Source organism: Oryx dammah, unplaced genomic scaffold (genome assembly GCF_014754425.2).
Source record: "Oryx dammah isolate SB20612 unplaced genomic scaffold, SCBI_Odam_1.1 HiC_scaffold_2, whole genome shotgun sequence".
Taxonomy (NCBI): Eukaryota; Metazoa; Chordata; class Mammalia; order Artiodactyla; family Bovidae; genus Oryx; species Oryx dammah.
Window position 1 is genome coordinate 192,602,604 of NW_024070186.1, and position 27,734 is coordinate 192,630,337.

Here is a 27,734-nt window from a genome sequence, read left to right on the forward strand (position 1 = left end):
CCGCCCAAGTGGAAACAGGGACCCACCGTTGTGTCTTGTTTCCAGAACAGTGCCTTGGTCACGCCACAACCCCCCGACATTTCCCTGCCCCCCAAGTACCCCCAAGCTGTGTCCACGGGGGGTTGTCGGCGGGGGGAAGTGCTGGAAAACAGAGACAGACACCGGTGCTTGGAGGGGTTCTTAAATTATATTTAAAATGATTGTTTTGTATAAATAAAAGAAAATGGGAAGTGTCTTCACTCTGGGGGTGATTAGGAGTGGGAGGGGGTGATGGAATAGACTTCTGTAGAGGGGGGCTCTGGTATGGAGGGGCCTTTAAGCCAGGCTGACTGAGGGGCCGGAGGTCTGGAGATAGGGCTGTGGCGGGGGTGGGGGCTGGGTGCTTGGTTCCCAGCCCCAGGGTGTGTTTGAGGTGGTGGGGTGGGGGCACTGGAGATGAGTCATTGGCAGCTGCTTCTAACGGCTCCAGATGGCTCTGCCAAGAGCCTGGGGCACCTCCGGGGTGGGGCTGCCCTCCTTCCCCCCACCCGCCCTGGTTTCCAATCCCTGGCTGAGGGGCTCTATGAGACAGGGGAGGCCTAGAGCTCGGGACCCTGGTCCTTCAGCCCCCTGATGTGGGGAGAGGGATCTGTTGGGGTGGAGGCCCCGCCAGATGAGGGAGACAGATGTGGGCCAGATGTTGACAGCTGGGGTTGGTTTAGAGGCAGTGGGGGGAGTGTCTACATTTGGTTGTGGGGGAGGAGCAGGGGCTGATGTTGACTACACGGACCCCCCACGTGTATGTACACACACAGACACATAAGCTGGGCTGGGTCTGGAGGACAATTCCCCCTTCAAGGTGCTGCCCAGGCAGGTTCTCCCAGCCTCTTGGGAACGGAGGGGAAACCACCTGAGTATCTTCCCCCAACTTCTCCCTCCTGAGCAGGAAGATGAAGCTGGGGTCAATTCCCTGATGTCTTTCTCACCATCTTCAGTTTCCCAGCCTGCCTGCCCCAGGGGACACCTGCAGGGACAGGCCTGGACCCAGCCCACTTTGTCAAGCTGGTGCAGCCTTGCCATTTTTGCATGTCAGTTGCCCCCTGTTGCGCTCGGGTTGGTGTGTGAGTTGTTCAGTCATGTCCAACTCTTTGCTACCCCATGGACTGTAGCCCACCAGATGCCTCTGTCCATGGGATTTTCCAGGGAAGAATACTAGAGTGGGTTGCCATGCCCTTCTCCAGGGCATCTTCACAACTCAGGGACTGAACCTTGGTCTCCCACATTTCGGGCATATTCTTTACCGTCTGAACCACCAGGGAAGCTTCGCCGGGGTTGGTACAGGACCCCAAATCCCAGCTTCTGCCCCTCCCAGCCCAGGAGGCCTCCAGGAGTGGTCCTGTCCCCAGTTTCCTGCCTCTACTACTACCTTTGGGAATCTAATGCTCTGGAATCCTCTGTCGCCTTCCTTGATGACATGGCTCCTGTTTGTACCTCTAACAGGATGGGCGGGACTCTGTCCTGCCCAGGACTTAGGGAGGATGCTGGTCCAGGCCACCTCCTACCCCTGCCAACCAGACATCCAGGCTAGATAAGGAGACCTTAGGTGGGTCAGAGGTCAGGGGAGCCGGACACAGATGAAAAACAGAGAGTCAAAGGGTCAAAGAGCAGGAAAAGGGAGGTCAGTGCGGGGGACAAGGGGTGGTGCCAGGCATCCAGCTGGGAGTCCTGTGATGCTCAGGTTAAACACAGCCAGCCCAGCTCCAGAGTGCAAGCTGCTCCCTCCAGCTAAGAGGCAGAGTGACCTGGCCGGGGGCACCCCTTCCTTCTTGGAGCCCTTTCCTCAACCAACTTGGGTCTCGCTTCCTTGGGTCAGCCACATAAAGGTGGCCCCTGGGCTCATTTGGAGGACAGAGTAAGGATTCCTTTCTAGAACCCAGGGTCCCGCCTGCTTTGGCGTCCCCCCTCCTTGGTATTTCACATCTGAGCCCAGTGGGCAGCCTTCCTTTTTTTTCTTAGAGCCCGCGCAGGACGTCCCAGCCCCCTCCCCCAGGACCTGCCTGGTGGGAGGCACAAGGCGTGGGGCTCAGGGCGGGCATGTCTGCACTTTGGCCCTTGGCTGAGGTGAGCCGGTCACTCCTAGTAGGATGGAGCTCCAAGCTCCTCCCAAGCCGGGCCCCAGCCCCCACCCTCAGTTACCATAGCAACCCCAAGGCCCTTTGGGTCACAGGCCAGTTCACCCTTTGGAAAAAGCCACATTTCCCATCCTGAGCCTCTGCCCAGAGCTTCAGTCTCATCATTGGAAACAGAAAACCTCAGGATCACCTTTCACTTACCCAAGTGGGAAGCTCAGAGGCCAAGACCTACAAGAACTAGGATTCCTGGGGTGCCCTCTTTTCTCCTGCATCCCCGAAGCCCCTCACGGGACTTTGTCTGAGGGACAGACAGCCCCTTACCTCCTCAGACCTCGGTTCCCCTCCCTGTGGACACTTTCTGGAGCATCCAGCCTTAGGTCCCCAGGCCCGCGTCTCCCTTCTGTCTCTCCCCACCAAGGTCCACCTCACAGACCCTTCCTCTACCAGAATCATGTGGAAAGTCACATCTCAAAAATAAATAATTTTATCTCTTTCTTCCATGGACAAGTCAGAACTGAGCGACTCTGAGGGCTTGCTCTGGACTAAAATCTGAGGAAAAAGAGAGAAAACATGGATAAGAGGCAGCCTCAGGCCGGGCGCCAAAGCTGTGGGCCATGGGGCTGGGGCTCACCTGCACCCGGCGGCTTGCCTCTGGTCTGGCTCCACGTTTTCTCCCTAGAGGGCGTGGCGAACACACCAGTGATGAAGGTCAGCGCCCACTCCCCGTGTCTGCTCCCCCCAGCCGGCTCTCCTCTGCCCCTTTCCAGAAACTCACCTCCTCCCTTTCCTCCTGGAAATGCATCCTCTGGTCACCGCCGCCAGGACTATGACCACCATGGGCACCAGCAATGGCAACAGGATGGAGGCAAAGTTGGGTGCTTCTGGGGTGCGGGGAACAGAAATAGGGGTGTGGGATAAGAGGTGAGGGGGATACGCCCTTCCAGTCCTCAGCTGCCACCCTGGATGGACTGCATTCCCTGCACGTCTCTGGGTCCTGGCTCTCCCTCCAGGAAGCCACCACTCCTGGGCTTTCAAGACCTTGGTGCTGCCCTCCTGCTCCCAGCGGACACACAACTCCCACAAACCCTTCAGGAGGATGTTCACCCAGCTGGTCCCCCAGAGTCCAGGGTATCAGCTGGGTCAGTGCTTTTCCAAGAGTAGCCCTGGTATCACTCCCATCAGTCACCTAGAAGCTTGTGAAAAAATGCAGGCATCTTGGGGCCCCACCGAGAGCTACCAAATCCAAGTCTCTAGGGCTGAGTCCCAGAGACAACCTTGCCCCACCCTGATCTTAGGCACAAGGATACAGTCGGAGAATTGCTGGTGCAGAGGCACGTGGGAATTATAGTTTGGGATGGAGAAAACTAATAAAAGGTACCAGGGAGGCTAAGAGGGACACAGGAAAGGGAACAACAGCAGGGTAAGGCATACAGATCACAGAAGTGGGGAGCTCAGGGTCAGAGAGAAGATTCCAAAGTGCTGGGGAGGGCATAGGGACTCTGAGATTCTTTCAGGATACTGATCCTGCTAATCTTTGGGGATCATATCCAAATATTATATTATTCCATCTCATATAGTAATATAAGACATTGATAATATACTATCTACTATACATCTATGGGCTTCCTTGGTGGCTCAGACGGTAAAGAATCTGCCTGCAATGAGGGAGACCCAGGTTCAATCCCTGAGTTGGGAAGATCCCCTGGAGAAGGGAATGGCAACCCACTCCAGTATTCTTGCCTGGAGAATCCCATGGACAGAGGAGTCTGGTGAGCTATAATCCATGGGGTCACAAAGAGTCGGACACAACTGAGCAACTAACACACACACACACACACGCATACATCTATAACAGATACTGTAGGTTAATATTATATACACGGACTTATTCTGTGGCCATTGTTGGTGGGGAAGGTGAGGAGCTTGTGAGGTACAGGTCTGGGGTGCAGTTCTTGCCTGGCTTTTCAGGGGGAGGTACATCCCGCGGCTCCATGCAACGGTCTCCCCCATAACCAGGTTCGCACTCACAGGTGAAGTGGGTTCCCTGCTCCCGGCACCGCCCATCATTCTGACAGGGGTTCTGTAGGCACGGGCTGTCTGCAAGGATGGAAGCAGGTAGGAGGGAGTTCTGGGCGGACACTCAGAGCCAGGGAGAGGGGCCTGGGGGCTGGGACGCCAGGGAAGAAATTCTCCCAGAGAGATTCGCTGGGGTCCGCTGGCCAGGCTTCCAGTCCTGGTTCTATACCCCCAAGATCTGGGGAAACTGCTTAACCTCTTCTGAACTCCATTTTCTTTACCCTATAACGTGGGAATGCTATGCTCACCCCAAGTGCTGAGTAAGGACTAAAGGAGATCTTGAGACACTAATGCAGAGCAGAGAGCAGAGGCTCGAGGAAGACAGGGCCTTTGCCTTGTCCCTCCCGAGAGAGAGAGAGAGAGAGAGAGATGAAATGGCAGGAGAGTCCTGATCTTGATGAGATGGGCCCTTCCCAGGACTGGGAGGTCTGGTTTGTTCCAGGTCCAGGGGCTTCCCCCTTCCCCCGCCCCGGCAGGGGATGAGGGCAGCTGGAAGCCGAGGGCCTGTCCCGGCTCACCTCGGAAGCAGCCACGAGTGAGGTTCCCCAGGGTGCAGACCTCCCCAGGGCTGCAGCCGAGGGGCTCACATAGCAGGAGCCCCGTGCGCGCGCAGGTGCAGCGCTGGGAGCAGTCGTCGTTCACGAAGCTGTCACCCTGCTGGAGAGGGAGAAGGCCCAGGAAGCAGGGGCGCCTGCGTGACCTCCAGGGTTGGGCTGTCCTTTCGCGCCTGCGCTCCCCCGGGGCCTCCCACTAACAGCCCGGACCTGGTAGTAGATGCCATTGTTGGTGCAGCCACAGTGGGCCAGGGGGAGGCTCTGGGCTCCGCTGTAGATGTAGCCCGGGAGGCTGGCACAGCCCTCCACACAGGGGCCCTTGCAGCCCCGGGGGGCTGCCAGCGTGGCACAGGAGGCCGGGCAGGGGGTCATACAGCTCTGGTAGACAGTATTGGCTGGACATGACAAGGCTGAGGGGACACAGTCATAGTCAGAAGGTGGCTGAGCAGGGGTTGGCCCCCCCCAGGTATGGAGAAGAAGGTCACCCAACAGAGCACAGAGTTTGCTAGAGGCAGGGAGGACCAGCTTCGTGAGTCTTTTTGTCTGTGACACTAACTCATGAGGAGGATCAAAGGTGGGCCTTGGCAGAACAGAGTGGGAAGGGGTGATGGGGGCAACGGCAGGGAAGGGGTTCAGTCGGGAGGACATTGACAAGGGGGAGAGTCTAGGGCTGGGGGAACCAAGATGGAAAGCCAAGGTGGGGGCAGCTGTGGGGGCTCAGAGCAGAACAGGGGGTGGAAAGAGCCAAAGGGGTCAGGGGCCAGCTGCTGGGGAAGGTCAGGGCCTCACCACAGTGGGTGTGGTCCCGCCAGCTGACCGGGGTGGCGCCTGCCTCCTGGCAGATGCTGGCATACCCGCTGAGGACCTGGCAACGCAGCTCCTCCTGCTCCTTGGGGTCGCGGGCAGCACACAGGTCAGACACACAGTGCCTAGAGGACAGCAGGGACAGGTGGGGGGCTGTCAGAGACGGGGAGGGAGGCCAGGAGACCCAGCCCTGCAGAAGAGGCCCTGGAAGCCCCATCAGAGAGTGGGCTGGCATGTCATGGGGATGTGTGTGCGTGTGTGTGCGTGTGTGTGACAAGGTACTATGCACAGAATTGTGCCCAACAGATAGTCAGTCAGAGAACAGGCCACAGGAGCTGGATAAAGGGTCTCGGGTCCCCGACTCACTCCAGGAAGGGCTCGGGGGCCACAGTCTGGTGACAGACAGCAAAGGGGCCCTCGGGGTCCACCAGCACCCCACACGCCTGGGTGCGGTTGATGAGCTGCAGCTCCTCTGGGCGGCATCCCGACACACCAAGAAAGCCTAGTGCTGCTTCCTCTTTCATTTCCTCCTCCTGTACAGCCCTGGGCAGAGACAGTGAAGATCCAGGTGAGGCCCACCAGGGCTGCTTCGATCAAAGGAAGCGGGGAGGGGAGGGCCCAGGCACAGGCTGGGATCCACAGGGCCGGTGCCCCGCAGTCGGCGGGAGAGGAAAGATGTGATGGGATGAGAAGAATCAGGCCTGTCTGAGCCCTCGGCCTCAGGGCTCCTTCTCTGCTGAGCAAGTGCGGGTGAGCTTGTGTGAACAGATTTTAGGTTGGTGCTCATGCCCACCCTGGCCGGCTGCCCCCCACCCCGGGTCAGGGCCTCCCTGCTTTGAACCCCAGCCCTCTCACCTTGAGATGCGGGGGAAGCTTCCCTCGGTCATTTTTACCTCCCAACTATTGCCAAAAGCAAGGAGGTTCTGGGTGACAGCCCCGTTGGGCAGCATAAAGTCATTCCTCTTGTTCTGGTCGCAGTTGCCACACAGGCCGAGCACAAGCTTCCGGTAAGTGACGGGCAGGGAGATCACTGCGGGAGGAGGGGGCCCAGGAGTGAGACCCCCCCGCACCACACCTCATCCCTCCCTACCCCTCCTGGGTCATCTCCCGGAGCTTGAGGCCTTGCTTGCAGGCAGGGGGCCCTCTCATGGAGCCCATGGTTTTCCGTGAGGCGGTTTTCCCTCCCCCTTCCCAGGAACGCTCCCTTCGGCCCTCTGGTTCCCACGCTCAGGCACCTGCGCTGTTCTTTCCGTTGAAGCTGACCACCAGCTCAAAGTCTGTGATCACGAACAGGCGATCGCTTCGTAGGGAGACCCGCAGCTGGTCGACGGGCTCATAGGGGGCGGTCACCTTCTGACCATTGACCTGGAGGAGGCAGATGCGAACCACAGGGAAGCCTGAATCAAGGTGACTCTCAGGCTCCCCTGGCGGCTCAGTGGTAAAGAATCCACCGGCCAGTGCAGGAGTGCGTGCATGCTAAGTCACTTCCGTTGTGTCTGACTCTGTGCAACCCTATGGACTGCAGCCCACCAGGCTCCTCTGTCCATGGGATTCTCCAGGCTGAGAATACTGGAGTGGGTTGCCATGCTCTTCTCCAGGGGATCTTCCCAACCCAGGGATCGGACCCATGTCTCTTATGTCCACCTGCACGGGCAGGCAGGTTCTTTACCACAAGCGGCACGCGGGTTCAATTCCTGGTCTGGGAAGATCTCACATACCGCGGAGCAACTGAGCCCGTGCGCCACAGCTGCTGAGCCTGAGCTCTAGAGCCCAGGAGCCGCGACTACCATGTTCATGAGTGGCAGCTCCTGAAGCCCGAGCACCTGGAGGCTGTGCTCTGCACCAAGAGCAGCCACTGCAACGAGGCACCTGAGCACCGCGACGAAGAGTCGCCCCGCTCACGCAACCAGAGAAAGCCCGTGTGCAGCAGTGAGGACCCACTGCGGCCGAAACTAAACGAACGAATACAATTATATTTAAAAAGGTGACTCTCTGCTGCGTTGGCCTCCGCTTCTCTGCACATCTCGGGACCTTGTGGTTCCATCATTCTCTGCAACAGGGTACTCCAGGAAGCTTTACTATCCCAAATGCCAAGAGCATCTCTGAGGTCTGCTCCTGTTGCAGCCCCTTTCTTTAAAAAAAAAAAATAAACAACTGGCAGGTGGGCATCCCTGGTGCTTCTTCAGACTGCCTGTCAGATCTTCCCTTCTTCCCACTGCCCCACCTCTCCCCGACCTTACCTGAAGTCCTGCTGCCCACCTTGGGCTCCCAGGAGGTAGTGCAACACTGATTCTGATTTCTACAGCTAGGCAGCCTCTGCCAGGAACCTCCCAGGGAACGGGCAGCCCTGGCTCCACCTGCTCCTGGCGGCGTCTCATGGACCGACCTGCCTCCCCCGACCCACCCTGCCTGGCCCAGCTCTTACAACAAGCTCCAGTTCATGCTGGAGCTGGACCGTGTAGCCGTAGACCATCACGATGATTTCGTGCAGGAAAATGGGGTTGTGAGACGCATACATCTTGTTGCGTCCCTCCACGATGAAGGGCTCCACGCCATTGGGGAGCACATCCACGGTCTTGACCAGATAGTAGGTCATTCGGCCCTGGAAACGGTAGCCGAGGCCATCAAATGTGTGGTAAGTGGGGTCCCCATAAACCGTGCATCGCTCCGACCCTGCCAAGAAGAGCCAGCACTGAGGAGGAATGGCCCTACCCAGTAGAACGGCCCCAGGGCCCCTCACCCGCCTGCCCCTGGTGCCTCCTGTTCCCTGAACTTGATATTTCCACCCTCACCCTCTCCCTCTCCCAGCTTGAGAGGATCTCCTTTGCCTGGTTCACTCTTTTTGCCCTGAAGGTAGATCCCAGAGAGAATCTGCAGGCGATCAGGGAGCTGGTAAGAGGTGAGAGCCCACCTCTGTCTATGTCAGCAGCTCCCTCTCCCCAGAGCCCCCAGCCTGGGCGCCCCCCGACTGCACCTCCCGAGGGCCCCCTTACTGTAGGGTTTGCAGATTTCTTTGCCGTCCTCGTCGGTCTCGCACCGGGAGCTGGCGGGGCAGGCAAAGGCCCGGCACTGAATGGCTCCCGCCCGGCAGGTACACCTCTGGGAGCAACTGCTGGAGAACCAGGCGTTACCCTCCTGCAGACGCCACGGGAAGAACGAGGAGTGAGGAGGGAAGGGCCAGCCCTCTTCCCGCGACGACTTCAGTCTAAGCCCACAGTCTGACAGCTCACTTGGCGCGGGCCAGAGGCAGTCCCAGGGCCGTGGCAGCCTTTGTCCCTGTGGCGCCCCCTAGAGGCACTGCGCTGTCTCAGGAGGCACCACTGAACCCACCTTCCAGATGAGGACACTGGGGCCACAGAAGCCCTGTGGCTCATGAGGGGCGCCACCAAGATCTTCAAACCAAGGCTACTCTACCATGCCTCAGTCCTCACATCCAAACCACACACCCTCCACCCCAGTCCTGGCAGGAGGCCACCCAGCCCGGCCACCAGCCTTCACATCCAGCGCCAGCCGCAGCAGCACAGGCCAGGGGAAGGCGGTATCCTGAAGGTGTGTGGGTGGCCCCCCCGACCCCTACTTCCCATTCCCCACTCACGGGGAGGTATCTGCCCCGGGCGCCCCGGCAGCCACACTGACTCCTGGGCACACACCGCCGCTCCTTGAGCACGTAGCCGGGCTCACAGACGCAGCCCTCCTCGCAGTTGGAGGGACCCCTGGAGCCTTTGCACCGGCCTTCCGGGTTGTCGCAGGTAGGGGGGCAGTGGGGAAAGCAGTTGGTGTAGACGTAGTGGGGGGGGCAGTCCAGAGCTGGAAGAGGAGGGAGAGAAACGCGGACTGAGCGTGGGCTCCGTGGTGGGCCTGAGGACAGAATAGAACAAGAATGGTCCTCCCGTCTTGGCATGGGAGCCTGTGGTTGGGCAGCAGGTGCAGCACGACCTCGGTGCATCTGGGCAGCAAGCACGTGACTGGCCTGTGTACCGGCATGACAGGAGCCCAGGGCAGGGAGGGACTCACTCTGCTGGGGGAGCTAAGTAAAACCCTTTGAGCAGAAGTAGTCGCAAACAAATGAAAACATTCACAGATAGCAAGAGTCCACAACATGAAGATGTCAGTTCTCCCTAAATTAATTTTATTACCGTTATTAGGTCACGTGGGGCCACATTTGGGGTCTTAGTTCCCCAACTGGGGATTGAACCTGTGCACCCTGTAGTCCTAACCACTGGACTGCCCAGGAATTCCCTCCCTAAGATAATTTGTACATTTAATGTGATAGCAATAAAATATACCAACAGGATTTTGGTGGTTTTTTTTGTTTAAATAGGGAAAGATGACATTAAAGTGGAGATGAGGATATAACCAAACCAAAAAAGCTGGGAAAACTCTAAACCAAAACAAACAAACAAAAAAAACCTAAATGTCCCTGCCAGAAATCTAAACACTACTTAAACTCTCAATGATCACAACACTGTGTTGCTAGTAAATGAAGCTAAATGGAGCAGTGGAAGAGGAGAAAAAGCCCAAAGAGGAACTCAAATACACATGGGAATTTAATATAAAATGTGACATCTGAGTCAGTGGAAAAAGAGACTGGTCATTTAATAATACTGGGAAAAAATAAACATGAAGTTGATTGAGTTCTCACCCTACACACCAGGATACATCCCCACAGATCAAAATATTTAAATATACAAAAAAAGAAACCATACAAATGCTAGGGCAAAATGTAGGCAAATTTTTTAACTTCAGAGTAGGGAAGGCGTTTGTAACTGGGGCTCAAAATGCAGAAACCATAAAACAAAGACTGTTAAATCTGACCTCGTAAATACATATACATATATATTTCTGCATGGTAAAAAAATAAAAAGTCAAAGATCAAAAAAAAAGACATGGAAAAAATTTTTTGACTCATAGCACTAATGAAGGGCTGGCTACTCTCTGTAGCAGACAAAGGACATCTATAAAATATTTCAATAAAGGGCAACAAACCAGTGGAAAAATGGTGAATAGGTAGGAAGAAATCACAGGAAGGGAAATCCAAACGGCTCCTGAATGTATGAAAGAATGCACAACCTCACTCATAATAGGAAAAATACAAATTAAGACTCTTTTTATCTTTCACTTATCAGATTGGCAAAAATCCAAAAGCATGATAATACTGTGTGTTGGCGAGGCTGTGGGGAAATGGGCAGTGTTGCTGGTGGGAATGTAAATGCCTCAACCTCTATGGAAGGCCATTTGGCAAGCTCTCTCAAAAGCATAAATTCACACAATCCTCGATCCAACAATTCCACTGCTACGAATTTATCCTACAGATGAGACACACACATAGAAAACTGCATCTGCGTAAGGTTATGCATCGCAGCGCTGTTTGCAATAAAGACTGGAAACAACTAGGAAGTCCATCAATAGAAACTAGTTAAATAAACGATGACAAATGAATTATGACATGTCTGCAAAAGAGAGTAAGGATGCTTTTTACATGTCTGACGAGGAAGGGCAGCCAAGTGAAAAACAATAAAGTACAAACGACTGTGTCCTGTCTGTTGTTTGTAAGAAAATATGGGAAATAAATTTGCATTTGTTTGTATGTGTAGATAGAAAAGACTTTTGGAAAAATACTCAGATGCGGATAAGAGCAGGCTAGGGCCTGGGGCCCAGAGTCAGGATGAAAAGAGACTTTTCACTGGGAATCTTCTAATACTTTTAAAAATTTTGAACCATAGGAATGCAGCACAAATGAAAAACACTTTACTGTTTTAAAATTTTAAAAGTTCTGAAATTACATAGCAGTGCTGGTTGTATAACCTTGTGAAGATACTGAAAATCCATGAGTTGTATACTTTTTTTTTTGAGAATTGTGTGGCATGCCGGCTCTTAGTTCCCTGAGCAGAGATCGAACCCACACTCCCTGCAGTGGAATCTTAACCCCTGAATCACTAAGGAAATCCCCAAATTGTATACTTTTAAAGGGCAGAAGAATATAGTACGTGAATAATAATTTAAAAAAAATTTTTAAAGGAAAGAGTTAGAGAAGAATGCCTTGGAATCTGCCAGGAGAGGAGAATAAAGAACTTTTGGGGTGCAGGGAAGGGTGTGTATAAAGGCAGGGAGGGGTGTGGGAAAGCGAGGCCCACGTGGGGAATAGGATGGTTTGTTGCAGGTGATGCCGGTCACAAGTAGCAGGGGGAGTTGGGGGTGGACAGCTCACAGGATCTCAAACATCTCAGAGAGGAGCTCGGACTTGCAGGCACAATGGCTCACAGGTGTAACGTGATCACATCTCCTTTGGAATGACAGTGCTGAGAAGCAGCCTGTGCCATCTTGCGACAGGGGGCACCGGCTAAGAGCTTACTGTAAATGGTCCACATTAGAGAAAATGAGGCCAGAAATAGGTCAGAAAACACCAAAAAGAAGAATGGAGGAGCTTTCAGGGCTCCACAGATGGGGGCTCCCCTGGTGGTCCAGTGGCTAAGACTCCACTCTACCAATGCAGGGGAGCTGGGGCTTGATCCCTGATTAGGGAACTAGATCCCACGTGTGTGCTTAGTCGCTCAGTCGTGCCCGACTCTTTGTGATACCATGGGCTGTAGCCCACCAGGCTCCTTTGTCCATGGGGATTCTCCAGGCAAGAATACTGGAGTGGGTTGCCATGCCCTCCTCCAGGGGATCTTCTCAACCCAAGAATCGAACCCAGGTCTCCTGCACTGCAGGCGGATTCTTTACCATCTGAGCCACCAGGGAAGCCCGGATCCCACATGCTGCAGCTAAAGATCCAGCAGGCCGAAACTAAGACCTGGTACAACCAAATACACAAAAATAAAAATAATTTTCTTAAAGAAGTACCAAACTCATATTTTTAAAAAGAGAGAGAGACACACAGATGAAAAGAAGGTTTGGGAGCAGTCTGGGGGTGGCCAGAGGGGACACTCACGGCAGAAGCTGCTGTTTCTCCAGATGGGAGGCCTGATGCCCCGGGCTTGGCAGGCAGTCGCGAAGGCTTGCAGAGACTGGCAGAGGGTGCTGCTCAGGCCTCCAAACTCACAGAGGCTATCGGTGCACCTGACCAAGAAGGGACTGAGGATCACGCGGCTGGCACACCTTTCCCAGCCCGGAGTCTGAAAGGCAGCCTGGCATTGCTCCTGGGCTCTCTCCAGGTCAGCTGGCTGGCAGGTCGTTTCTGGCTCCTTCTCCGATTCTTCTTCGGTCTTGTCATCATCTCGGCAACTGGGAAGGGAAAGGGGGTCATCACAGGGACAGCCACAGCCTCATCTATGAAAACGACTTGGCGCTCCCGAACCACCCTCTAGACCCCTCCTGTCTTCACCTGGAAGCTGGCCTGGGCTCTGACCAGCCTTCCACGTGGCCCCTGTCGCCTCCAACATTTTGAAGCCAAGACAGGAAGACCCAGATGCCACCCCCTGTCAAGCGATACGCATAGAGGACCACTCCAGTCTTTCCATCCCGGGTGGGCCATACGGTCTAGAATCCCAACTCGCGTTCCTATGCCAACAAAGGTAGAGAGTCTTTGCGGACAATTACCTTGGGTCAATCTCCTTATCTTGCCAACTGTCCACATACATGATGTCATCCGTGGCTAGCTCGTCATTAGGCATCAGCAGTTCGTCCTCTTCCTCACCGTTGAAGTTCCCGCACATGCCGCAGGTCTGGGTGGGCAGAGAGAAAAGAAGGATCTTCTGCATCGGGGATGGCAGGGGGCATTTGTGGTTGGCATCCCCTTTCCACTCCGAAGAGAAAGGCATCCGCTCTCTGCAGCTTTTTCCCATTCTGGGGAGTGACTCTTCAGTCGGGCACCCCGCTCCCTGCAGGCTGACGCCCCTACGAAGTGACCCAGGTGTTTTCCTCACCTTTCCATAATAGGCTTTTGGGATTTCGATCTTGAGGAAACCATTGCCATCAAACTTGACTTCCACCCCAATGCTGATGGTGAGCACCATGTAGCCGTCCCTGGAAATGACGCTGACCCCCCGGATCTGGGAGGTCGCAGGCAGAGGGACCCATGTGCCATTGATCTAGAGAGGAAGGCAGGACCCGTGAGCAGCAGGAAGGACCAGAGCCCACGTCCTCCCCGCACCACGGCCCCGCTCACCAGCACGCGGTCCTTCTTCAGGGTGACCAGGGTATTAAAGACGTGTACGTAGACCTTGTGGAGGTAGGAAGTGTGGGCTTGGTCTTGCCGCTGCCCATTCTTGCCACTGATCTTGAAGAAAGGCAGGTCCATGGTGGAGTGGCACGTTTTAGCCAAGATGTAAGTGCAAGCGCCCTGGACGGCATGGTAACTGCCATCGAAGCTTATGTACTGGGACCTGTCTTGGATCTGGCACACTCCCATCCCTGGAGGACAGAAAGGCGGCTGAGGAGTGGTCCAGCCTCCAGCAAGAACAGGCCTTCTCCCCACCTTCAAGGAAAGGATGTGGAGGAGAGGGAGCCTCAGAAGGGAAGGGGATAAAGAAGAGTCAAGACCCGAGGAGGTGGAGCAGGTGCCGCTCGGCCCGGGAGAGACTTTTAATATCCCGAGTTCACGACTGCCATGGGAGCCGTGAGTGAACCCCCAGGAGCCCTCCTGGACGGAGGGGCGGTTTTGGTGGCTGAAGGTCCTCCTCCACGTTCGGTGGGCCTCCTACCTGCCCCCCGGCACCGCATCAGCCCATCGCGGGGCCAGCACATCTGGCCAGGCTTGCAGGCGGTTTGGAAGCAGGAGACGTTGTTGTGGATGGAGCAGGTACAGAGCCGGGAACACGTCTTGTCCGTGTACCATCTCTCCCCAACCTGTGGGGCGTGGACATCAGCAGAGCCGATAGAAACTTGGAAGCTGGAGAGGGACGGTAGGCCTCCCCCGCACCACCGCACCCCAGGGCCCCCAAGAGGTCAGCATTGTTCGGCCTCCCGCCTCCATCACCAGCCTTTCTCAAGCTCCAGGCTTCTGAATTTTGCTTCTCAGCCCCCAGCACTGCCCCTCCCCCACATCTCTTTGCAGGCTCTGAGCCCTCTGGCCCCACAACTCATGGAGGCCCCCTTGCAGTCTGGCTGCTCACCGAGTGGTAGGCGCCCCCGGGGCTGGTGCAGCCACACTCGCTGAGGGGCACACAGGTGGTCCCGCTCAGGATGTGGCCTCTCTGACACTCGCACCCCTCGGCACAGGGCAGCGAAGACGGGCAGTACGACGGGGTGCTCAGGGTGAGACAGGTGGCCGGGCAGGGGTCGGCGCAGGGGCTGTATCTGCTGCCTGACGGACACTTCAGAGCTAAGAAGAGATTGGCGTGTAGGAAGGAAGAGTCATTTCCAGCTCTCTTGACCTTGGGGCCTGAAGAGCTCCTAAGGGCTTCTCTGGTGGTCCAGTGGCTAAGAATCCGCCTGCCCATGCAGGAGACACGGGTTCGATCCCTGATCCAGGACGATCCAGGAAGACTCCACATGCCGCGGAGCAATTAAGCCGGTGAGCCACAACTCCTGAGCCTGTGCTCCAGAGCCTGGGAGCCACAACTACTGAGCCCACCCACCGCAACTACTGAGCCCACATGCCCTAGAGCCCGTGCTTTGCAACAAGAGAAGCCACCGCAAGGAGAAGCCCGAGCCCCGAAACTAGAGAAGAACCCGCGCAGCCACAAAGACCCAGCGCAGCCAAATTAAATATATTAATTTAAAAAAATTGTTAATGGATTTAAAAAAAAGAATTCCTAAGAGAGAATTCCCTGGCAGTTCAGTGGTTAAGACTCCTCGCTTTCACTGCTGAAGGCACAGGTTTAACCCCTGGCGGGGGAACAAAGATCCTACAAACGACACAGGACAAAAACATTTTTAAAGAGTGCTCCTGGAAGTGTCAGATGAATGGATTAACAAAAAGGGGTCCATCCATACAATGGACTACGATTCGGCCTTACAAAGAAGGAAATTCTGGAGCCTGCTGCAACATGGGTGAAACCTGGGGACATTATACTAAGATAAGCTAGTCACAAAAAGATGAATACTGTGTGATTTCACTTAGATGTGGTCTCTAGAGTCCTCGAATGCATAGAGATAAGAGAGTAGATGGTGCTTGCCAGGGGCTGGGGGGAGAGGGATGGGGGCCTGTGTTTAATGGGGACAGTTTCAATTTGGGAAGAAGAAAAAGTTCTGGAAACAATGGTGATAATGGTTGCATGACAAGGTGAATGCACTGAATGTTGCTGAACTGGACACGTAAAAATTTGTTTCAATGGTAATTTCTGTATATTTTACTACAATTTAAAAAAGAAAAAAGAGTTCCTGGGAAAGAGGAAGAAAGGTCATCACACGGGTGACCTGGGGAAGATGGGAAGGAGACAGTAGCCAAATGAGGTCAGAACTTTTTGGTGCTGGTAAGTCGCTTCAGGTCTGACTCTTTGTGACACTATGGACTGCAGCCTGCCAGGCTGCTCTGTCCGTGGGGATTCTCCAGGCAAGAGTACTGGGGTGGGTGGCCATGCCCTTCTCCAGGGGGTCTTCTGACCCAGGTCTCTTAGGTCCCGACCTGCATCTCTTAATGTCTCCTGCATTGACAGGCACGTTCTTTACCACTAATACCACTAGTGAGGTGAAAGTCAGATGGGGTCTCCCAGCCGAGGGAGTCGAGGGGAAGATGGGGGCTGGGCTCCAAGAGACTGGAGAGTGGGGGACAGAGGGCATCCCACATGGGGGCTGGGTGCCCGGGCTGCGAAGGCGAGAGCAGAAGAGCAGAACTGAGGGAGAGGGAGAGAGGGCGGGGCTCAGGGGACTCCGCTAGGTCACTCACGGCAGAAGGTGCTGCTCCGCCAGCTGAGGACCTGGCCTGCACGGGCGCACAAGGACGCGTAGGCCTGCAGGGAGCGGCACAGGGTGAATGCGTCGCCCTTGGTCCCACACTGGCCATACACACAGCTGGTGAAGCTGGCCTGTGGGGCCACCACCCTGTGGCACGTGGAGAAGGGTCCTGGTGGATGAAACGAGGTAGGTGAGAGTGAGCCTCGGGAGGAAGCAGAACCACGAGGCTGCTCTGGGGCAAAGTCTCCATCCACTTCCATTCAAACCCGTGATTTTTAAGAACCTACTGCCTGAGATGCAAAAAACCCCCACAGATCCATCAGCGCCCCCAGGGGACCACTGCCTCCGCATTCACTCCGCTGTCTCTATTTCCTGTCTCACCTCCCTCCCTCAGTGATCAGCCCCCCTCCTCTGTCTCCTGTCCCGGGGGTGGGGGGCAGCAAACAGGGGCCCCTGCGTGGCTTACCCTGGGGATTCACCAAGATATCACAGTTCTTACTCCAGGGGTCAGTTGCATTCTTTTCCAGGCACCTGGGGGGCCTGGCGTCTGCAGCAAAGCAGCTAACAGAGGAGGAGGGGAAGGGACAGGAATTTAGGATCAGAGAACACTTCCCAAAAGCCAAAGCAGACATGGAGAGGGAAGCGGGGAGGGGAACCAGGGTGGGAGAGGAGAACAGAGTGAGGGCCTTGAGTAGTAAGGTCAGCAGATGCAGCAGGAAGGAGAAAGGTGCGATCTCAGGGTGGACTTCCCCAGAGACAGGTCAAGAAGCTTGGGAGAAATCAGCAGGCAGGGGTGTGGGAGGTTGGAACAACCTTCCATCAACTCCAGGAGAGATTGGGGACACCGCCAGGCTGCCTGCCAAGCAGGCAGCTCCCCGCCCCAGTCCAGCTCCCCGCTCTCGCCGTTCCCGGCTCACCCAGATTCCGATAACTCATTTAGTTTCCAGGAGGCCCCCAGGCGCACGGAGTTGGCAGCAGGCCTTTTATCAGGCTGCAGATTGTCGTCCAGGCTGTTGTTGTTGTAGTTCCCTGGGGGACCGAGCAGTCAGTGAGGCCGCAGGCTCGGTCCCAAGACCAAGAAGCCACCCTCTCTCCAAGAGAAGGCTTTTCTCTTCCTTCATCTTCAGCTTCCCTTCACGCCTACCCTCACACACAACACCCTCAACCGAGTAACAGATCGTCAAGCGCCTGTTCACGTGTGGATGAGCAAGATCCCTGAGAGGCTCAGGTTGCCCGTGGCCCCCACTTTGCCTGCACGTGCCCAGGAAACTCACCACACATCCCACAGAGTCGGCCGGCGTAGGAGGAAGGAGCGGTCACTTCCACCAGGTGGTACCCGTCATAGCGAACTTGAAGCCCGAAGTCCGTGTAGAGGAGGATAAAGGAGCCACTGGACCTCACGGTCATCCGGCCGTGCGCAAACCACAGGGGCAGAGCCACCTGGCGACCGTCCAGCTGCAGAGGTAGGGAGGACGAGGTAGGGAAAGGCTCCGGGGACAGGATAACAATGGGGCGGAGACCAGGGAGCAGGCGGGGGGCGGGGGGGGACGGCGGGTATGTCTCAGAAACTGGGGTTTCGGTGTCTGTCGGACAGGTGTAACTGCAGGCAAGGGGGAAGGGAAAAGAGATGACGCATGGGCTGGCGATGGGGCCGGGGAGGCAGGCGCAGGCACGCACCATGACCTTGCGGCCTTTGAGCATCCAGACTCTGATGCCGAAGGCCTGCACCTGGACGGCTTTGACATAGGAGGCCTCCAAGTTTCCACCGCGGAACTCGTTGGTGGTGCTCACAAAGAAGTAATTCTCCAGGGACTTCAACGAGCAAGGCCGGGTCAGGATGTAGGTGCAGGTGCCCATGAAGTGGTGCAGGGCTCCATCGAATGTCAGGTAGTGGGGGTCCCCCCAGACAGTGCAGGTGGCCGACCCTGGGCACCAGGAGACGGCGTTCAGGAATGCACTCACCTTGATCTGCCATCCTGGCGAGTCCACGTGGTGATGGTACCCACGGCTCATCAGGGTGGTCCGTGAGGCGTGGAGAGGTCAAGGTCAGGGACTGCTCCAGCCTCACTGTCTGGGTTCTTAAAGAGGTCGTTTTGACTCCAGACAATCACCTCCCAGCCCCTGGTTATACCCCAGCTCTCTGCTTTAGGACAGGACCATGCCTCCACTCAAGGTCGCTTGGGCAGCCCCCAGGCTCACCTTGAGGGTGGCAGCCATAGGTGCCATCCTGCTGACCGCACAGCTCCTGGGCCTGGCACTGCCATGGCACACAGCGAGTTCTGTTTGTGCCCTCACAGATGCAGAGCTGTCTGCAGCCTGGCTTGAACCACCGCTCCCCTACCTGAAAGGAAAAGAAGTTGTCTGCTGGTCGGGACTTCCCGATGGTCCAGTGGTTAAGAATCTGCCTTGCAATGCAGGAGAGAGATGCAGGTTCGATCCCAGTTTGGGGAACAGAGATCCCACATGTGGCAAAGCAACTAAGCCTGTGTGTAGCAACTACAAAGTCTGCACACACTGGAGTATGGGCACCACAGCTAGAGTCAGTATGCCACCATGAATAGACAAACACATGCTTCTTAAAATAGAAAGTCATCTTAGCGCTGCTATTCAGATCACTGCCTGCTCCTTGGGAAGGCGTTCGTGTCATCCCAAAGCTCCAGGCTCAGCTCCATTCGCTCATTGAGTCACTCCGTTATTTGTCTGTCCACTGTTTCAACAGATAGTTATCATCCGCCTCGTGCCAGGTGTCAGGAATTCAGTAATGAGCCAGATGGACGATGCCCCTGCTCTAACAGAACTCACAGTCCAGAGGGGACAGTCAACACGTAAACAAACAGATCCCGTGCCCCAGCCCGTTATGTACCCAGAGGTGACCATCAGGGCACCCAGGGTGTTTCCTGCCATTGGCACTTGCTGCAAAAGTTTAGGGGTGCTTCTCAGGGTGCTTCAAGGAGGAGGCAGCATTTCAACAGGACCTCAAAGGAGAAGGTGGCTAACTCAGGTGGTGCCTGGGAGGCCAAGCAGGGGGAAAGGGGCTGCAAAGAAGGTGAAATTGAAAGAGTAAAATGTGGATAAGGAGTGTTCTGGGGGCCAGCCTGGAACGCGGCTCTGAGTAGGGGAGAGCCCCATGGACATCAGGCGGTGGAGGGCTTGGATGGACCTCATCCTCAGGCCTTGCAAAGAAGGAAGAGAGAAGTTTCACAGATCAGGGCTAGCTCCAAGCAGTGCCTCTAAGAAGATGGTTCAGATGGGGTCCAGGTAGCAACTGAGAAATGGACCCTCCGTAGGCGAGAGAATGCGGGTGAGACGCAGACATGCCTGGGCCTTCAGGGGATGAGAAACAAGAGAAGTGACTCAGGGAAGTGACAGGCAGGGGAGACAGGAGGGGAGAGAACCGGGGGTCCCAGGTTTTGCTGGGGCCTGGGCTGACTCTGGTGAAAAGTACTGGAATTGAAGAAGGAAAAAGGGGAATTAGACCTAAGCCCTCCTCCTACCCCTCCTCCCACCCCCAGTCTCCTGCCCACGAGCTGGTCAGAGACTTCAGAACCCGCACAAGTGCCTTCTGGCTGCAGCACAGAGCGGCCCAGCCCCGGCGGCTCACCTTGAAGTAGCCAGCCGTGGGGTCGAGGCAGCCACACTCGGACTGGGGGACGCACTGGAGCCCGCTGAGGACGAAGCCCTGGTTGCACTCGCAGCCCTCCACGCAGCGGTTCTGGCAGGCCATGCCCGAGAACGTGGAATGGCAGGTGTCAGGGCACAGCTTGGCACACAGGGTGTATCTGCTGTTGGGTGGGCAGGCCAGCGCTGGTGGAGGGGGGGCACAGGTGAGGCAGGGTCGGGAGAAGAGGAAAGAAGTAGTTCGAGCCTGGAGCTTGGAAGGCCCATGGCCAGAGGCTTCAGCCCGATCTCCAGAAGAGAGGAACTGGGAGAAACCACCAAGGAACTCAGCCTCCACCCCCTGGGCCTGGAGGGGGCCCTGCAGGGAGGTGCCAAGAGGCAGGAAGCAGACCCACCAGGAGCCTCAGGAGCTCTGCCCCAGGGGAGCCAGTCAGAACCCATGTGGCCCCACCGAGGCGCTCAAGCAGGCCCCCCAGAGAGCTGGGCCCGGACTGGGAGCTGTGGGGCACCCTCCCACCCAGCAGCCTGCATTTTACGTGTATATTGCTCCACCTGGTGTGCATTCACACACATGTGCATTGCTCTCACACCCATACCCTCGGTCATTGGAAAGGCTTTCTTTTTCTCTTTAAAAAATCTTTTCCCAAAGAACTTTAATTAAGACTTTAACAGAAATAAAAAAGGTCAGCGTGTACTCAGGGCCCAGATCAGACGTAACAAAACCAAGCTGAACCCAGGGTGGAAATGCTGTTGTTGTTGAGTCACTAAGTCATGTCTGACTCCTTGTGACCCCATGGACTGTAGCCCACCAGGCTCATCCGTCCATGGGAATCTCCAGGCAAGAGTACTGGAGTGGGTTGCCATTCCCTTCTCCAGGGGATCTTCCAGACCCAGGGATCAAATCCGGGTCTCCTGCACTGCAGGCAGACTCTTTACTGTCTGAGCCAGCAGGGAAGCCCTAGAGTGAAAATACTGCCTGGAAAATCCACAGCTGGGAGGAAACCCCGGGAAGCCTTCCTGAGTGTGCAGCTGACCGTGTGATTTTCTCAGGAGAGGTTTCCGACTCTGCGGATTTCCTGGTCCTTGTGTAGGGATGAAGGGGTTCCACCAGGTGCCGCCCCCACACCTCCCAGCCTGTGCCACCACTCTCAGAAGCCACCAGCCCTCTGACGTGTGAGTGTGAAGAAAGGGGCCCGGCATCTTCGCACGACTCACGGCAGAACTGGGGTCCCCTCCAGGGCTTCACTGCGTATCCGGCTTCCTGGCAGGTCTCAGTCAAGGCTGACATGTGGGTACACAGTATCTGCTGCAGCCCCTGGAAGTTGCACATGTCAAGCAGGCAGTTGTCGAAGAAGGAAGGGACATTGAGGTGAGGCAGACAGGCCCTAGGGAGAGAGGCCAGGTAAGAAGGGATGAGAGGGCAGAGCCTCCTTCCTCCCATTTTGATGGGCCCGGGCACGGGCCCTCCTGTTCCTCCCCACTTCGTACTGAAAGGCTCCGTAAGCGACCACGAGCCGCCCGCAGTACTCCGGCCTCGACATTGTGTTCTTCAAGTCAGTATCGCAAGATGGGAGAGATGCCTGGCTCTCCTGGCACCTGGAAGAGACTCACCCCCACAAGCCCTAAGGACCGAGGCTCGCCTCCAATCCCCTCCCGGCCGGGCAGTCTCCCCGCTCTCGACGCCCCCTAGTGGACAACATCTGAACGCCAAGAGGTGGGAAAACGGGGCCCGCCAGCAGGAGGCGGGGCTGCTCAGAATCGCCTGGGGACCACAGGTGGGGAGGGTGGGGTAAGCGTCGTGGCAGTGAACTTCGCGGGGAACCAGATCCAGGAGAAAGCCAGACGTGGGGGTATACAGAGAGCGCAGACCAGGAGTGATGCCGGCCAGGGTTCTTGGTTCCTCGAAGGGGCAAAGGAGCAGGAGGGCGGAGTGGGGGGCAGGGAGGTCCTCACGCCTGGTCCTCATCTTCCGAGGTCTGCCAGCTGTTACCCAGCTCCTTCTCATCTCGTGCTGGTTTGCCATCCGGCTTCTGGTTGTCGTTGCTACTGTCGCCGTCATAGTTGCCACAGAATCCGCAGAGTTTGCTGGAGTAGGTGCTGCGGGGGCCGGAGAAGGAAGGGTGTTCGCTGAGAGTAAGGGTCTCCATCATCTGAGGGACCCCAGAGGGGCAGGGGTCGCAGGAGGCCATGGGCAGAGGCAGGCTGTGGACCAAGAGGTGCAGGCAGGGAACCAGGGCTCCACACCAGGCACCAGGCACACCACGACCTCCAGCTCTTGCCCTTAAGCTATCCTCACGTCTCCAGTCCTCTCATTCTTCGGCTTACACCCCATCTTCCAGTCATGGCAAACTTCTTGCTGGCCCTAAGACATTCCACTTTTCCCCTTGGAATTACTGTTCACTATTTCTTTTTTATACTTAAAAAACATTTTTTTTAAATTTTTTGCCTGTACCATGCAGCATACAGGATCTTAGTCCCCCAACCAGGGATCGAACCTGTGCCCCATACGTTGGAAGCGCAAAGTCTTAACAGCTGGACCACCAGGGAAGCCTCCACTATTTCTGTCAAGTCTTTCCCTTGTTTGGCCATCTGGGGATCTACTCATCCGTGAAGACTGCAGTCAAGAGACCGCTGTTTTGAAGGCTCCCACGGCTCATTAGCAACTCCTTCTAGAACATTCCCAAAGCCTTGTGTATATATCCTGCTATTATCCCACGGCCCTGAAAGCATTTCCTCCCCCTCCGCAACCAAAGGGAGGCCTGCTGGTGGAGCTAGGTGTTTCCTACCCATGACTGAGAATGAACACCCAGGATGGCAAGGGAAGGGGGATGGGAGAGTCTCTGAGAGGGAGGGAGGGGCAGAGTGGGAGGAGTGGCAGCCGCCTCACTGGGTCGCCCCCTCACCTGGGCACACGCACATACAGCTGCTGGTCACCATCCCATCTCACCCGCAGACCAAACGCCGTCTGCAGCTGCACAAACCGCCCGCTTGGAGTCAAGAAGACGCCTCCAGAAGGTATGGCCGGGAGGGTGACTCGCTGACCCCCAACCTGGAAGGTGGGGGAGGGCCGAGGGAGGAGAGGAGAGACAGATCCAGGGATCAAGGAGGACCCCCCAGCTGACTCCCACAACCCCACGCCATGCTCATGACCTCTTCCGCTCCACATGGAACGCTCTGGGGGAGCTGGGCGGATGAGGCCCCAGCGGCAGCCCCGGAGGGCTAAGTGGAGGACGGCCTTACCAGCGTGTGTCTGCCCTTGAGCAGGGTGATGGTGGTCTCCGACAGAGTCACGGAGACCTTGCTCAGGCAGGACACGCCCTCCAGTCCTCGCTCCTCATTCTTCACCGTCACCCTGAAGAACGGCTCTAGGCCGGGAGAGTAGGGGTCAGGGGAGAACGCCAGGGGGCTCGCTCATTCCAGAAATATTTCTGAGCGCCCACAGAGGGGTGCCCGACCCTGTGGGGATAAAGCCAGAGGGGAGGCAGGACCCCAGCGGGAGTGGGGCGTTGTCCAGAACAGCTTGGGACTGCGTGCCCCGAGAAGCCATCCCCACCCCAGCCGACGGGGGTGTCTGCTGCCAGGCAGGCCCTCAGGCCAAGCAGGCCCAGGAAGCAACTGATGCCGAGAGGAGTCTTGACCTGCCTTCTCCCCACGGTCTGGTCCTGAGGAAGTCCTGCTCTGCAGATGGACGTGTCACCCCTCACCCTACAGTCGGTCCTCTCCCAGCTTGCCCTGCCGTCAGCTCTGGCCCTTCCCCGCCGGCCCATGCACTCCCATGCCCAGCTCTCCCGACCTCAGGCTCCAGGGCCAGGCCGTGGGGACGGGGAGGGGAGGCATCTCCAGGGTCCTACCTGTCGAATTGCCACAGGGTTGGGCCAAAAGGTAGGTGCACTTGCCCCTGAAGTTAAAGTACCTCCCATCGAAGGTGAAGTAATGAGGGTCTCCATAGACGAAGCAGGTGGCAGTGCCTGCCGAGGGGACACGGGGGGCATGTGAAGCTGGGTTACCAGGCCAGGCGTCACGGCCACCTCACCCACCTAGTGGTCCCAGCTCCCCTGGTCAAGGAAGGGATGGGGACCCTGGTGTCACACCCACAGGGACAGGCGGGGGAGAGCATGAGGGGTCTCACCATAAGGGTGGCATCTGTACTGGCCATGCTTCAGTTGGCACACTGTGTGTGTCCCGCACTTGTAGGGCTGGCACTCTATCTGACTGCCGGGCTGGCAGCGGCAACGTTCTGTGCAGTTGGGGCTGAACCACTCTGTCCCTGTCTGAGAGCAAGGGGGCCGGGCAGACTGTTTCATCCCGTGGTCTCAGCCCCTCCTCCTGCAGACCTCGCCTTGTTCAGACTCCTCTCCCCATTTCCTAGCAGAGACTCCTGCTCGCCCCAGGCCCTTTGCATATGCTGTGTTGGAGCCTGTCTCCCTTCCCCCCATCTAAACCATTCCCATACAACCAGCAGAGTTCAGCACAAGGGTTGCTATCTTCTCAGGAAGACCTTCCAGACCACCCCGACTAGCTGTGGGTACTTCTCCTTCCCAGGACTTAACACAACCACACTTTTATATTAATTTTTGTGATTATTTGATAAGCTCCCCTACAAGGGACTGTGTCTATCTTTACTCGCTATCTCAGCCCCAACACATACCACAGTGCCTGGTAAAGAGTTCTCATTTAATGAATACTTCCTTCTCCCCCAGAATGTGAACCTGTGCTATTCATGGTGACCCCAATGCCAAGAGGGTTGAAGGTACCCAACTACGTTTATTGAATTTATAAGTGAACATAAATCCATATGTGTTTCCCAGGGCAGAGGGAAGAAATGCCTGGCGCTGATGGTTCTGACATCAGCAGATGGTTCTATCCCGGCTACTGCTGAAGCTAATCCCAACACTGACAAAGGGACACCTGGGAGACAGGTTAAGAGGGCTGGAGGAGGAAGTCACCCTCAAGGAGACAAGCAGGAACTCTGATGCTCCATGGGAAGAACACCAGAGCTGAGAAGATGTACTATTCAACAATGAATAGCTGACTGCACTTTTATTTAATAGGTTGACTATATTTATCATAAATTGCTAACAATAATAATTAACATTTAAGTAACTGATCTGTGTCGGGACCTAATTTCATCTTCACAGCAACCATATGAGGTAAAAAATCTTATTGTGCACTTTTTATAGATATGGAAACAGATTTGAAGAGATCAAGAGAGAACCTCGCCCAGGGTCACTCAGCAAGCAAGTGCCGGAGCCAGGTTGCAACTCAGATCAGCCTGACTCTCGGCGGCTCGGTTTAATATAATGGCCAACAGCCCATGTCTGGCCACTGAGCTCTTCAAATGTAGCTGGTGCAGACTGACATGGCTCTAAGTGTGAAATACACATTGGATTTTGAAGACTTCATTGGAAAAAAAAAGTCATAAACAATATCATTAATAACTATTAATTACCTTTTGAAATAGGTAGATGACTGGAGTTAATTTAACCTGTTTCCTTGTACCTTTGTTTTTTTTCAAGATTTTTTTTGATGTGGACCATTTTTAAAGTCTTTACTGAATTTGTTACTGAATATTCCTTTTTTATGTTTTGCTTTGGTTTTTTTTTGGCCCCAAGGCTTGTGGGATCTTAGCTTCCTGACCAGGGATTGCACCGCATCCCCCTGCATTGGAAGGTGAGGTCTTAACCACTGGATCATGAGGGAAGGCCCATACTTTTTGTTAAGGTGGCTACCATGACACGTAAGTGCCATATGAGGCTTGAATTTGTCCCTGCTGGACAGCACTGGCCAGCAGCCTCCAGAAACTGTGGGGGCAGCCGGGGGCAATCAGTAAGGAGAGACAAGACTAGTATCACCTCTCCTTTGACGGATCCTATCAGAATCTGCCAGTTCCTTGTTTGTTTGCTTTGTTTTGGCTACATCTCTCAGCTTTTGAGATCTTAGTTCCCCAATGAGGGATTGAACCCAGGGCCCTGTCCGTGAAAGTGCTGAGTTCTAACCACTAGACAACCAGGGAATTCCCTGCAAGTTCCTTTGGAAGAAGGTTCTGGAATGCTTCATTCTGCCCTGAAAATGCCTGAATGTACTCAGTGTCCAGGGCTCTCTGTATACACAGGGACCCCTGACTTTCCTCAGGATGGAGATAAGGGCCCTGCAATGCCTGGCTGGTCTAGGGTCTAGTGTATCATGGCTGCCTGTACAGGATGGAGAAATACAAAAATTTCAAAGCTTCCAGGAGCACCGAGGACAGGGCCTCAGGACGGCAGGATCTTCTGCACAGCCTAGAGTCAGGCTGGGCCAAAGTGACCGCTTAACAAATATTTATTGTGTGAACAGAGTGACCGCCAAAAACCACACGCCACGAGACTTCCCCGGCGGTCCAGTGGTTAAGACTCTGCGCCTCCACTGCAAGGGTTGAGGGTTCAACTCCTGGCTGGGGAACTATGAACGAAAGACTCCAGCACCAGGTCATCACTGCCCAAGAGCTGACCCCTTGAGAATGTCCTGTGGGTCCAAATTTATGCCATCTGAGGAGCAGGTGGCACCAGACCCTAGGGGTTCGGCTCACAGTCCCCCTCTGAGGAACTGGACAGCCTCAGGTCTCACCTTGTAGTAATTTTCATTGTAGAAGCAATTGCAGGAAGAGGCATTGATGCAGCGGGAGTCATGGAACAGAAAGCCTGAATTGCAGACACAGCCGGGCTTGCAAAGGAGACCACAGGTGGGCTTGGGGCTCTGGCAGGACACTGGGCAGGCACAGCGTTCATAGTGCGCATTCGGGGGGCACGTGGCTGAGGGGAAACCAGCCTCCATTAAACCTCCAGCTTTTCTCCTGGCTCCCCTCTACCCGGCAACCCCCGACCCCGCCACCATTCTTCTCAAGGAAGTAGGCCCATGTTACTCAGCCATTCAAAGGAAGGAAGTCCTGACACAAACCACAACCTGGATAAACCACAACCCTGACAACAACACATGCTGAGAAAATGAAGCCAGTCACAAAAGACCACCTATTACATGATCCCCAGTGTATGAATTGTCCAGAACAGGCAAATCCATAGAGACAGAAAGCAGGTTTGTGGTGGTCAGGGGCTGAGGGTTTGGGGGACAGGGAACGCCCACTGATGGATATGGGCTTTGTTTTCAAGGTGATGCAAAATGTCCTGAAATGGAAAAGGGAGGGTGGTTGCACAATTTTATGAACACACTAAACCACCAAATCATACACTTTGAAAGGATGAACTCTGACGGCAGTGAATTATACCTCAGCAAAAGAAGCACTAGTAAGTCTAGGGATTGGTTCCCAACAACACCCCCCCCACCCATCCCCCACCCCGCCCTCACCATCCTTCTCAAGGTTGTCCTCATCTTTCTTTCTAGAGTCACCATGATTGGCTCCTCTTCCCTCGGAGACTGCACTTTTCTACAGCATGCATTTCCCCAGCCCTCTCTCCTCACCACTGTCTCTGACTTCCAGCTCTTTGTCCGAGGCTTCACCACATACCGGGAGTAGGTCTCGGGGCTGTAGTGGTGGTCGGGGTCACAGGGGTCATGGAGGTACTTGGCATTGTGAAGACTGTCAGCTGAGTGGGTACAAGAGCTGGGCTGGGCTGGGGTGTCATGGGAGTTGTGGGCCTTTCAGTGGGGACAGTGGGCTTTTCTGTGGGGATGGTGGTCTTTTTGGTAGGGACAGTGGTTTTTTCTGTGGGAATGGTGGTCTTTTTAGTGGGAATGGAAGACTTTTCCGTGGGGACAGTGGTTTTCTCTGTGGGAATGGTGGTCTTTTCAGTGGGGACAGTGG

The 27,734-nt window shown here is 55.5% G+C and overlaps 1 protein-coding gene across 1 annotated transcript in view; it reads right to left on the minus strand.

Moving 5' to 3' along the window:
* Positions 1-1,248: 1,248 nt before the first annotated feature.
* The window catches only part of ZAN (zonadhesin), a 36,569-nt gene continuing 10,083 nt past the window's right edge, over positions 1,249-27,734 (minus strand). The window contains exons 14-47 of the mRNA XM_040262146.1: positions 27,438-27,672; positions 26,543-26,727; positions 24,069-24,210; positions 23,791-23,907; positions 23,180-23,304; positions 22,843-22,988; positions 21,893-22,036; positions 21,428-21,535; positions 21,155-21,324; positions 19,923-20,125; positions 18,521-18,662; positions 17,999-18,246; positions 17,596-17,776; positions 17,239-17,350; positions 16,788-16,882; positions 16,314-16,490; positions 14,599-14,807; positions 14,188-14,332; positions 13,653-13,897; positions 13,411-13,575; positions 13,085-13,209; positions 12,477-12,769; positions 9,141-9,352; positions 8,539-8,680; positions 7,971-8,218; positions 6,781-6,910; positions 6,401-6,575; positions 5,912-6,088; positions 5,531-5,670; positions 4,952-5,151; positions 4,706-4,844; positions 4,068-4,208; positions 2,887-2,992; positions 1,249-2,786 (exon numbers count right to left, since the gene is read on the minus strand). Of these exons, the coding sequence (XP_040118080.1) occupies positions 2,699-2,786; positions 2,887-2,992; positions 4,068-4,208; positions 4,706-4,844; positions 4,952-5,151; positions 5,531-5,670; positions 5,912-6,088; positions 6,401-6,575; positions 6,781-6,910; positions 7,971-8,218; positions 8,539-8,680; positions 9,141-9,352; positions 12,477-12,769; positions 13,085-13,209; positions 13,411-13,575; positions 13,653-13,897; positions 14,188-14,332; positions 14,599-14,807; positions 16,314-16,490; positions 16,788-16,882; positions 17,239-17,350; positions 17,596-17,776; positions 17,999-18,246; positions 18,521-18,662; positions 19,923-20,125; positions 21,155-21,324; positions 21,428-21,535; positions 21,893-22,036; positions 22,843-22,988; positions 23,180-23,304; positions 23,791-23,907; positions 24,069-24,210; positions 26,543-26,727; positions 27,438-27,672 (5,610 nt within the window). The 3' untranslated portion in view covers positions 1,249-2,698. The remainder of the gene's footprint in view (positions 2,787-2,886; positions 2,993-4,067; positions 4,209-4,705; positions 4,845-4,951; positions 5,152-5,530; positions 5,671-5,911; positions 6,089-6,400; positions 6,576-6,780; positions 6,911-7,970; positions 8,219-8,538; positions 8,681-9,140; positions 9,353-12,476; positions 12,770-13,084; positions 13,210-13,410; positions 13,576-13,652; positions 13,898-14,187; positions 14,333-14,598; positions 14,808-16,313; positions 16,491-16,787; positions 16,883-17,238; positions 17,351-17,595; positions 17,777-17,998; positions 18,247-18,520; positions 18,663-19,922; positions 20,126-21,154; positions 21,325-21,427; positions 21,536-21,892; positions 22,037-22,842; positions 22,989-23,179; positions 23,305-23,790; positions 23,908-24,068; positions 24,211-26,542; positions 26,728-27,437; positions 27,673-27,734) is intronic.